An 11793-nucleotide genomic window follows, 5' to 3' on the forward strand; every position below is an offset into this window, starting at 1 on the left:
TGGGGGTTAAAAAAATGAAGTAAATGGACTCGTTCCTTTCATGATCTGTGGCTCTACCACTTTGAGACTGTTTGCTGGAGCAGAAGCTGTCTGGTGTCTTAAGCCAACTGTGGAGTAGGGGGACACCTTGTGGTCTTCATCGGGTATTACAGTCAGACGGGGCATTACTGGCATAAATTCGGAAGTACAAGATGAGTAAATTCGGGGGAGATAATTCCGTCAACATTGCGCAATTATTCGAGTACGTGAGTGGAATGAATACACGATGGATTTACGTTATCACATAAAGTACTCCACTGTACTAGAATCTTGGGATGTCTTCCTCTTAATATCACGACAAAACTTGTAATAGACACGCCGGTCCGCATATTCATACCTCTGTTAAATCTATCGAGACATCATTCACAGATGATGTTACGATGCAGAAAGCTATTTCATTCTAATCAGCGAAATGTCACAAGACTGAGTTAAAAAAAATAGAGCCTGTTGCCAAATATGACTTTAACTCGGTGTAGTGTATCATATATCTAATCTATATCTCATATAATTAAACTATTATCCAATTACTTAATTTTAAGAATGAAACCGTGTGTTTAACTGAGTGTGTCTTTTTCTCTGTAGCGTGAACTCCTTGAGCGTTTTCCGCTCGGTAGGACGGGACAAATACCCGCCAATGAAATGAACTTATCGACAAAACGGTAATACTTTATGTTGTTGCATCAACTAACACTGAGCTCCCACGGACAACAGCACGGATGAATAATATTACGTCTGAGTTATGTCCTGTGTTTCTTGAATGTGCAGCTACCTCCTTTCTGCGAAGTCAGATCATGTGGGAACTTGTGTCGTAAGGTGGAGTGAAAGTACAGCGACGCGTTAAATGCTCCCACTATTCTTTGCGAAGGATTAACCTACGCTAAAGAGATTACAGGTAAGCACCACGGGCTCCTTCTAGGTGCTTCATTTTACTGACTTCCTCTGTTAAAACAACTTATTTCTCATCTAAGGCTCGTTTTTAATCTCTTTTGCGAATAATGTCATGTTTTGTGATTGCGTGTGGAAAAAAAGATTAGGGAAAGGTGAAATGAATGAAAACCATGTGGATATTTTCAGGCTCGTGTCCTTAAAGTCACGATGGCTCCACATCCTGTAATTCAGGCGATCATCGACTTCTCAGCTGGAGCTGCAGGTGAGTTTAACGTAAAGACACGGCCGTATTTCACGCCACTCGCATCAGATTGAAGATAATCACTTGGACCAGCTTTGTGTTGCTTTAAAAGTGACCCAAACCCTGGCAGCAAAAGGATCACAGCATAACACCTACCTGATCCCATCAGTGTGGGGGTGAACGGTTTAGTCCAAGCTGTCATTCAATTATTAACGTAAAGAAGTGAGGAAGGTTAATTTTGCAAAATTCAAAAATTGGGATATGCTCAAAGATTGGAAGCAGGCCACATCTATTTCAGTATTGATCGTCTTTAACACCATTTGCTGTATATGTCCAGTTATTTATCTAAAGTTTAGTCAGAGGTCAGAGGGTTTATATGCTGTACTCATCATTGACATGAATGCCATGGATATTTTCAGCTTTTAATGATTTATTTGAGCTGGGTTTTTTTCTGGGGTGAAATAACTGCACAACATATGTATTTAATGATTTTTTAATAAAGCAGTAATTATATGGATAGGCTTGGGTTTATTTTGGAGTTTCTCTTATCTGCACAGGTTCAAAAGTATACATAGAGAGTGATATGCTAAATCACCCACTAAAATCTGACTTGTTGAAGGTTGTACAATGTCTTTTAACCTGACAAGGACATGGCCTATTAACTTTTCATTAGTGATCATGACTGACTACAACTGGTTGTTTCTCTTTGCCAGCATAAAAAAGGATTTCGTTGACAGCACCCATTAGATTCAGTAATCTGTAACTGATTGGTGCAGATGTCATGTGTGCTTCAGCATCTAACTAGTGATCATAAAGGGAGTAACATTTTTTTAAGTGGCAGATAACTTCAAATGCAACGTTTCAATCGGCCTAACAAATATCAGCAAACACACAAACTGTTTGTGAGCAGTCTGTCACACAGTGTGTCTGCAAGCTAAAGGTACAGCTGCTGTATTTCCCAGGGAGAATGAGAGATAACTTCACTCGGAGATGGAGAAAGATGTAAGAAAGAAAAGAAGGGAGAGGAAGAAGACAGGTTATATTTAAAGGTAAGGACTGCTCAGTGGCCTTTGATAAACTGGAAATTTAAAGCTTAGATGTAATGTTCTTAATTTTAAATCAGATAATGGATCTGTATATGATTTGAAGTTATATATTTAAAAAAAAAAACACTGCTAAGTGTGTACTTTTTACTTCGTGTTATTCAAAGGTTGCATGAAAGTACAACACAGTTTCATGCAGGATAAACCAGTTTGCTTTGCCATACTGTGAATTTACAGTAAAGCACTGTGTTGGACTGGTGCACAGCGGCTGTGGTGTTTATGGTCAGTGTTAGGTTACATCAAGGTTAGGCGAGGTCAATTCACTGAGTTATACATACTGCATACTGTCAGTATAGGGAATGGAAATAATCCGAGATAGCTAAATCCACAAAGAGCAATAAACCAGGTGAACTCTACAAATTGTGCCAACAAAAGTGCTCAAATATTCAGCCAGAACTGCCAGAAGTTTGCTGATGGCTACCAAAAGGTGTAACTGGTTGAGATGTAACTTGCACTGTTTGCTTACCAAATACTAATGGGGGTATGTGTATAGATTTTGACCTTGTATATGTTTTTTGACACTGTGTGTATTAGAGAAACATGAAAATAAATTCAAACCTGTGCACCCAATTTTTGTTTTTTTAAAGTCTTTAATGATGTATGTTGTACAATTCTTCCACCCTGAAAAAGGAACAGTTAAAAAATAATTAAAACCTCAAAAATACAGTTTCTTAAGATCAAATATTATACACACACACATATGTATCTTAATACATCTACATATATTTTTATAGTCTGATTTCCAATACTTTTTAATCTCTGAGTTCTTCTCAGTTATTCACGTCTTGATGCCCACTCAGGTGGCACAGCCTGCGTGCTGAGCGGTCAGCCATTTGACACAGCAAAGGTGAAGATGCAGACGTTTCCCACAATGTACCGCGGCTTCATCCACTGCTTCATCTCAACATTCCGGCAGGTGGGACTCCGTGGTCTTTACAAAGGCACAACGCCTGCCCTGATAGCCAACATCGCTGAGAACGCGGTGCTCTTCTTGAGTTATGGGCTCTGCCAGGATGCCGTCCGCTTTATGTCAAGGATGGACAAAGGCGCTGATCTCAGGTTGGAAGAAGATATTTCTGACTATTTATTTACATAATAACCTGCATAATATGTAACAGACTTCAGTGAGGAGCAGCTGGGTATAGCACAATTTGATGTTAAATGTTCATGTGAACCAGGACTCTCAGTTTTCAGTGTCTTGAGACATTTTCGGGGGTTCAATCCTCCACATTTTCTTTCCGCTCTGTGATTTGCTGCCTCCTCTTTTCACTCCCTGTGCAGAAAAGCATTTCATCATGTACTGAGATGCAACATCATAATCATAAGTGGGTGTGCTCACACAGTTTAAAACTTTAGATTAAGTGTCTTTCTTGGCAATTGAGAATGAAATAATAAAGTGAATAATAATTAAGTAAATTCCCCACAATAATAATTATCTATTGCAGCCAGAAATAGAAACTAAATGAAGAGAAATGGTTTTCAGTGACGCTCTTTAGAGACAAATGTTAAAATTGATGGAGCATTTTTAAAGGATTTAAGTTGTTTGGGATATTCATTTTGATTTTAATGAAAAAGCTTTTTTTTGTCATTCAATGAACTATAATGAAAATACTGCCATTAATATTACACATTGAACCCACTGAAATCATGCTCAGCCAAACGGGCTTTAAACTAATTGCAATTTTAAAATAACTTTCCTTAAGCAGCTTTGTATTTTGAGCTGTCTGATCACTTTAAGAAATACCTTTTTCTACAGTTGTGCCACATTGCATTTATCACAACCTAAATCTTTATTTTATGTCACAGTAAACAGTGATTAGCATAAGAAAAAACTAGAAATGATGAGAATATTTCTTTGATGTAACTGCAAGGAAAACTTTTTCCTCATTTGAGCCTTTTTTTTTTTTTTTTTTGCAAAAAAGGCCCAAATGAGTGTAGCTACTAATTTTCAGATGGTCACTCTCTTCCTAAGCTGTTCATCTAATTTTGATAATGGAATTTGGAATTGTATCAAGTATGAAATACAGCTTACATTATCTTTATTTGACCTTTCAGCCTCTTGCCTGAACTTGGATTTGAGCTTCCTAAAGCAGGAAATCTGTAATGCTGTAAAAGTATATGTTTTAGTAAGGCATATTTAAATGCGTATAACCTTTGCATTTCCTCTAATAGCTCTTTGGGAATCGCCTTCGCTGCACAAAAACATTGTTTTTGGTTGTCAAACTCTGTTATCTTTGTGATTTTTCATAAATTCAACTAAAGAAGCTGAAACAGATTGTGTTTTTGTAACAGGCTGCTTCTCTGCCTAAAGACACAGTTTAGAATTGGTTCTTTGCTAAGAATGTCTGCTATATGTGTAGACACAACACTGGTTCATCTCTTGAGTTAAGTACCTTTTTATCTTTGAATGATTCATAGCTCAGTGTTAAGGAAATTTAAAAAAAAAACATTCCTGTGAAACTGATCAGGTACAAGAATCTTGGAAAACTATTGCTCAACATGACTTTAAAATTTACAAAAAAAGCCTGGCACCTTGGAAGCAAAATATATGAAATGAAATGAGTGTGACTCAAACCTTTTGCATAGTAGAGTCAGAAGCAGACTCATCACATTAAAAATCCATAAGGTTTAGCGCATTTATCTCCGTACCAAATGAGTGATATAATCACAACACTGGAAAACCGTCTTGGGAACAGTCATTAAATCGATATCCATTAAGAGCTCTTGATCGTTGGACACATGCCAGTTATTTGTGTATCAGCGGTCAGAGCAAACCTTAGCACTGGCTGCATGAGGCAGAAATAAAACAGTCTCTTTTTTGTAGTTCTAAAAATTGAAGATGGGGATGTATGTACATTAAAACCCTTTCCTCTTCATACTCTTATCTTTTGTTGTACTTGTCATTGCTCGTCAGTGATCTTCAGAAGGCATCTGCAGGGTCTTTAGCTTCCATCTTCTCCTCCATGGCAATATGCCCCACGGAGCTGGTGAAATGTCGCTTGCAGGCCATGCATGAAATGGAAGCATCTGGCAAGGTGGCAAGAGGACAGAAAAGGTAAGTGGAATTAAAAACCTGACATTGTTACGACAAGAAAAGTTTTAGTTGACCAAAGCTGTGCTAGACTTTGTTTTCTGGGATGTCTTCAGCACAGTGTGGACTGTGGTTAAGACCGTGTTGAAGACAGATGGCCCGTTAGGATTCTACCAAGGACTGATGTCCACCTTCATGAGGGAACTTCCTGGTTACTTCTGCTTCTTTGGAGCCTATGAGTGGTGTCGGTCCACATTTGCGCGACACATGGGCACAAGCAAAGATGGTATAGGTATGGTTATATCATCTTCTTGTTGTATTTATGGTATTTTTGGAGTTTGTAGTATGTTTGACTCAAAATAGTTTCTGCCTTTGCAGGTATTCTTCCGCTGATGTTCAGTGGGGGATTTGCAGGAGGATGTCTTTGGTTGGTGGTCTATCCAATAGATTGTATAAAGTCCAGGATCCAGGTGTACTCCTTAGCAGGGAGGCAAGAGGGCTTCATCAAGACCTTCATGGGTGTTATACGCACTGAGGGTAAGGTTTGAACATGTATGCACAGATGAATATGAGTGGGTTTTCTGATTCTCTGTGTGATGATTGTAGTCTTGGGAACACATACTTTTGCAGGATGCATCCCAAATGCCATTTTGAATATATTGGCATGTGTTATATTTCTTTATGTCTGTGAACGTAAGTTAAAAAATATGATAGTGTCAGCAGTGTAAGCAGCAGTAGGTCACAAAACTTTACAAGTGTGTAGCTGTGATCCGATTGAAGGCCACAATTGAAGATGGGGATGGTTCTGACCCACAACATGTAACTAATCTTTAAAGAATGTGGGGTGTGGACTTTAAACTGGGACTTTAACCCTTGCTTTTGGCACCCTTTACTACTGGCTTATAGAATAGGACACACATGTGTTCAAAGTAGGCCCTTATCTTGATGCCAGGCTGTAATATTCAGAATCAGAAAACAATATCTAAGCAGACAAACCTCCCCACTTCATAGGAGGTGGGTAACAGTAAAAACTGAAAACAATTATTGTGAGAGACAATGTTTTATAACCTTATGTAACATATCAGAGATAAATGCACTATAAAACACTGTTCTGTGACATTGCAGCTTTAATAACTGTTATCTGTGTGATAAGGGTATATTGACAGACTGTCATTTTGAAATATTGCTAATTGGTCCATGCTCTTTTTTTTAATCTGTAGAGAACAGTCTGTGCAGCTTTTCCTCTTTGTCCCGACAGGGTTCACTGCTCTGTACTCTGGCTTAACTCCTACAATGGTGCGCACCTTCCCCGCCAACGGAGCCCTCTTCCTGGCTTATGAGTTTAGTCGCAAGTTAATGATGGATGCCGCTGGTGCCTGATGCAATGGATCTTTCCAACCAAAGCAAATATTTTAATTAAAAAAAAACCTTTATTTTTGCCAACTCTTTTTTATTTTTAGTGTGTGTGACCCAGTGGTATGAAACACTGTAATATATAAATATAATAAAAACAGAATCATATGTGAGTTATTTGGACTAAGATCTCAAGGAAAAAAGAGGCAGTACAAACACTGCACTTGAAAATGACCTTGTTCTTTTGTCAAGTCAAAAAAGAAATTACAGTTGTATTTTTGGCCCATTCACTTTAATAAAATTGGAGCATGTGTCATAAGATAGTGCAAATGCATTTAAATTACAATTTTATAAAAATGTAATGTAAAAAAAGTGAAAAACTTCAGGATCTCCACGGCCAAAAAAAACCCCAAACCAAAAAACCCACTCTTCCTAGAAAAAAAACAGAACATAAAGTTATACATGTGAAAACAAAAAACAGGAGAAACATTGAAAAATAAACACATCAGAAACTCCTGTGAATCTTTTCATGAAGGGTCCAAAAAGTCAGTAGACCCAACACTGCCAGACTAATGACTTTCCGTGTAAGGTTCAATATAATCTATATTCCATGAAATAGAATTTTAAACCTCATAAATAATCCTTAATTTTGTAAAAACTTGGGGAATCCATGGGAAAAATGCGAGGAAAACTACGTATCATCTTCTTTGAACATCACCTCTCATGTTTCATGACTTGGATACAACAATTATTTATTCATGTGACGGACTCAGGTGACAGACTGCTGAACTTAAATGTACGAAAGCACAAGAGCAGGACTGAGATAGCTTTTCAATACAAGAGCCACAAAGATCCTGGTTAAACAAAAATGGTTCATGTTACATCTTAGCAACCTAAAGGTGACTTACAGGGCAAGCGTGCCTCACTGTTGTAGAAAGCAACCGGTGTTAAGGGAAAAAGACCGCACCCACAGAGAGAACAGACACGTAAACAAGTGCAGTACTGTTCTAGCTTGCTCGATCACAGACAACCAATGATTTCTACAACATCCAGCACAGCAGAGATGGTCACACAGGATAAACTGCAGAAAAATGATGGCATTATTGAAGGTAAATACTTTTTATAACCCATTCTGAATGTTTATTTTTAGAATAAGGGATATAAAATAAGGGCTGATTTTTCTTCCAAGAAACCTTATGTTAAAGAGTCCAGAATTGTAGGAGTTGCATAGGACAGCTGTGCTGTGTAAAAGTCTTGTGCCTCACTTCATTTCTTTCTAATTTGCTAGGGAAATGTGTACAGTAAAAGATATAAAAATGTGTGAAAGTACAGTGGGAGTATAGTATATACTGTAAGGCAAAAGCACTTTTCTCTACATCTAAGGGATTTATTTCTATTTAACATTGGGAGCAATTCGGGGTTCAGTATTGTGCCGGGGGAGCCATCCCTGGAGCAGCTAGGATTGCTCCACCAACGTTCTGATTAACAGATGTCCCCGCTCTACATCCTGAGCAACATCCACCCCTAAATATATTATTCTTCAGCATTCCTTAAGTAGTCCTCAGGAATCCTGGCTTCGTAAAGGACATTCAAAGCCCTTCTTTGGATGCTGGCTGTCTTTTGTTCCATTCCTACACTGCTTCAGTGATATTGAGGTCCAGGCTTTGGGGAGGCCAATACATCACCAGTAGGGTTGAATTGTGCATTTTTCTATTTAAGCCAAACATACTGTAAACACGTTTAGTGCATTTACACTGTGCTTAGATCAAAATCTGATAGTACTTTTCACATGCATTCATCAGTTTTGACAAGATCTCCAACACCACTAGATGAAATGCAGACCCAAACTATTGCAAAGTCTCCACCATGTTTAACAGATGGCTGTAGACACTGAATTCAAATCACAATTTTCCAATTTGGATTCATTTCTCCATATGATCTGTTGCCACTGATTTTCCACTTCTTCTTTTGTACTTGTTCACTTTTAAGGACACACTACGCAGAAATATGCCAAGTGTTTGGTTTAAGTTGTGTTTCATGTGTAGGTACAACACTGGTCCATCCCTTGAGTTAGGGTCCTTTTTATGCTTGAATAATTCATACATTAGCATTATGTAGCATGACAAAAAAGAAAAAAAAATGAGGACTGGACAGAAAATGAGAGGAAAAGCAGCCAATGTCCAAAGAAAACCTTAGACATGCCTTCACATGCCTGGTGAAATGTTTCTCAGGACAAAATATAAAGAAATGATGGGTGGCTCAAGACTTTTGTAAGTAAATTTGATATGAATACCGGCTCTTCAGTGCACAGCATAGATATTTAAATATTTTATTTTTTGCCTATAATTTGTACTGGGCTATTTTTATAGTAATATTTTAACACATTAATCATAGCTCCAAAAACTGTGAAAAGGAGGAAAGCAGTGAATTAATAATTACCATATATTTACCCAAATATCCTTAACCTACATAATCATTTGGCATATTAATTTAATATACATCTTAATCACATTCTATTTTAACATCACTTATTGCATTTCAATAACATGGCCTTTCATTAGAAAAGCATTAGTCGTCACCATTTATCATAATTGGCTGGCGTATTTTTAATATTAGAAGTAAATAAATTAAATTATCCGTAGTTATGTATTAGCTTTGTGTCTTGTTTAAAAGATTCACCTGAAAGTCTTCCTGAAAAGACTTTTTTTTCTCTCCCACCCTGTATATGACACAGAGAGTGACATCTCAGTGTTTTAATGATGATATTTGAATAGCTCAGTGAGTTTGCACAACACTTTGTGACTTATGTGGATTTTAAGCTACGTGCCTTCCCTTAGAAATTATTTACATCATTAGTGAAATAGGAGCAGTGTAGATCCATTACATCTCTCGGCACTAATGTTCTATGTCACCTTTAATAAAAGGTGGCGTCCCAGTGGAGCATATTACTGGATAATTATGTCATCAAAGTAACACCAAGAACTTATGGTTTGAATTTAAATGTGAAATGAAGCTATGAAAAAAAAAAAAGCAAGATATTGTACATACCCTGCACTTTAAAAACTTGTAAAGTGCTTCTGCTCTTTTTGCAGATAAAAACTCAGGGAAACTGGGATGCTGTGGTTGGCTGTTGGTTTTCATATCCATCATCTTTGTAATAGTAACCTTTCCACTCACAATATTTATGTGTGTCAAGGTACAGTATATTCTCATTGCGGAGCACTGCTTATTAGGATTTAATCACTATTTCTTCACATAGATGTGTATACATACCATGAAAAAAATACTCCATTTATATTTCTGTATTTCTTATTTACTGTTGTGCGATTGGTTGTCTCCAACATTCAGATAGTGAAGGAGTATGAGCGAGCTGTCATCTTTAGACTCGGCCGGATCACAGACAGAAAAGCTAAAGGGCCAGGTTTGTGGTTAAATATACAACAAACACTTTGGTTAAGCCATCCCAGAAACCAAAAGGAAAAATAAAACGGTTGGCTTTGGAAGTTGACTCCACATTATCATCTGAACTGCCTTTTATCTTTTTCCAGGACTTTTCCTAATATTACCCTGCACCGATAACTTTGTGAAAGTAGATCTGAGAACTGTGTCCTTTGATATCCCTCCTCAAGAGGTATATTCTTGCTTTGTTTTATTATGAAAGCACTCTGTCTCTGTTATCTCATGCATCACAAGCCATTTGTAGTTTCTGTCAGTAAATAAACTGCAATTTTTGTAAACATTTGCAGATCCTAACGAAAGACTCTGTGACAGTGTCTGTGGATGGTGTGGTTTACTTCCGTGTATACTGCCCCATTTCAGCGGTGGCTAATGTGACCAATGCGCACTCATCTACTCGACTGCTTGCTCAAACCACTCTGAGGAATGTCCTTGGTACCAAAAACCTTGCAGAACTTCTATCTGACAGAGAGGGCATTTCACTCAGTATGCAAGTGAGGATAAAGTGCTGTTACACCTATTACAAAAATTTTCATTTACATTTATATATAAGCATACCCTTTAAAAAAGGTAAGAAAAGCCTTATTACAGATACTTTTAGAGCTCCTTCATTCCCACCCGCCATTCAAAGAACACTTTTTTTTTTGGCCACAAGGAGAATGCTAGAACAAGTAGAAGCCACTGGTTTTCTCACTGTAGAGTATAAAGTATTTGATTTGTTGTTTATTAAACTATAACTGTGACTAGAGTGTTTGATATTGGATGTTACCCTGCAGGAAGCCCTGGATGAAGCCACTCATCCATGGGGTATCAAAGTGGAGCGTGTAGAGATCAAAGATGTGAAGTTGCCTCATCAGCTGCAGCGAGCCATGGCAGCAGAGGCTGAAGCCAGCCGGGAGGCCAGGGCCAAGGTAATGAGAGGAATGGAAGACTGAATTCAATTTCCTTTTCATGTATTCAGGCCCAGAAATGAAACATCAGAAGATACTGATCGTCTGCCTATATTTCAGATCATTGCTGCAGAGGGGGAGATGAATGCTTCCAGGGCTCTGAAAGAAGCCTCTCTGGTAATGGCTGACTCACCCTCAGCTCTCCAGCTAAGATACCTTCAGACTCTCAACACCATCGCAGCAGAGAAGAACTCCACCATCATCTTCCCTCTGCCAATAGATATAATACAACATTTCATGCATTGGAAGGCATGAATCTCATGTCAACCAAGTTGCATATAATTCAAATCAAGTCAGATTGTCGCAGATTTGTTTTGTTTTTTTGCAATATTACCATGTTTACATTTAGAAAGCTCCAGTGAGAGCTTTTTTTAAATGCAGGCCTAATGTGGTTATTGCTGCAATCTGCTCTGCATTATTACTTATTAACCTTAAAAAGAGGCTCTCCCTTCTTGTGTATACTTGCTGTGATTTAATACTTAAATACAAAGTGCAACATATACAGTATAGACAATACTTCTCATCATTCACCACAATATGTTAACCAGCTAAGCTACAGTTACAGTTTTGAGGGATGACAATAAATAAATGTGCAGGAAGTGTAAGGTCAAAACAATGCACGTAAACCTTATAAAGGCATGCTTTCAGACAACCGTATCCAGCGCATGAGTTTCTGAAATACTGAATAGGAACAAAAATCATGTAAACAACAGAAGCAAGGCGATGCAGCAA

General features: G+C 37.8%; 2 protein-coding genes across 3 annotated transcripts; both read left to right on the plus strand.

Moving 5' to 3' along the window:
- The first annotated feature begins 791 nt into the window (after positions 1 to 791).
- slc25a15a (solute carrier family 25 member 15a) lies at positions 792 to 6843 on the plus strand. Of its 2 annotated transcripts, XM_080890305.1 has the most exons (7): positions 792 to 931; positions 1114 to 1189; positions 3072 to 3330; positions 5186 to 5326; positions 5419 to 5594; positions 5681 to 5839; positions 6561 to 6843. In XM_080890305.1, exons 2-7 carry the CDS (start codon positions 1135 to 1137, stop codon positions 6680 to 6682), a joined length of 912 nt encoding a protein of 303 aa, XP_080746431.1. In that variant the 5' UTR covers positions 792 to 931; positions 1114 to 1134; the 3' UTR covers positions 6683 to 6843. The 2 variants fall into 2 exon arrangements, with proteins under 2 accessions (XP_080746431.1, XP_080746432.1); XM_080890306.1 differs by lacking the exons at positions 792 to 931; positions 1114 to 1189 and adding an exon at positions 2092 to 2217.
- Positions 6844 to 6930: 87 nt separating this feature from the next.
- On the plus strand, positions 6931 to 11713 carry stoml3a (stomatin (EPB72)-like 3a). The gene is made up of 7 exons (XM_080890307.1): positions 6931 to 7764; positions 9748 to 9851; positions 10004 to 10076; positions 10204 to 10286; positions 10402 to 10605; positions 10888 to 11022; positions 11122 to 11713. Exons 1-7 carry the CDS (start codon positions 7689 to 7691, stop codon positions 11314 to 11316), a joined length of 870 nt encoding a protein of 289 aa, XP_080746433.1. The 5' UTR covers positions 6931 to 7688; the 3' UTR covers positions 11317 to 11713.
- Positions 11714 to 11793: the final 80 nt, after the last annotated feature.

This window comes from Rhamphochromis sp. 'chilingali' (assembly GCF_963969265.1).
Source record: "Rhamphochromis sp. 'chilingali' genome assembly, chromosome: 8".
Taxonomy (NCBI): domain Eukaryota; kingdom Metazoa; phylum Chordata; class Actinopteri; order Cichliformes; family Cichlidae; genus Rhamphochromis; species Rhamphochromis sp. 'chilingali'.

Bases quoted from the DNA above. Each gene is read 5' to 3' on its own strand.
- slc25a15a (XM_080890305.1), top strand. From the start codon at position 1,135: ATGGCTCCACATCCTGTAATTCAGGCGATCATCGACTTCTCAGCTGGA. The intron at 5,327-5,418 runs GTAAGTGGAATT...GGATGTCTTCAG, and splicing joins GTGGCAAGAGGACAGAAAAG to CACAGTGTGGACTGTGGTTA. The intron at 5,840-6,560 runs GTAAGGTTTGAA...TTGTCCCGACAG, and splicing joins GGGTGTTATACGCACTGAGG to GGTTCACTGCTCTGTACTCT.
- stoml3a (XM_080890307.1), top strand. From the start codon at position 7,689: ATGATTTCTACAACATCCAGCACAGCAGAGATGGTCACACAGGATAAA. The intron at 10,287-10,401 runs GTATATTCTTGC...AAACATTTGCAG, and splicing joins TTGATATCCCTCCTCAAGAG to ATCCTAACGAAAGACTCTGT. The intron at 10,606-10,887 runs GTGAGGATAAAG...GTTACCCTGCAG, and splicing joins GCATTTCACTCAGTATGCAA to GAAGCCCTGGATGAAGCCAC.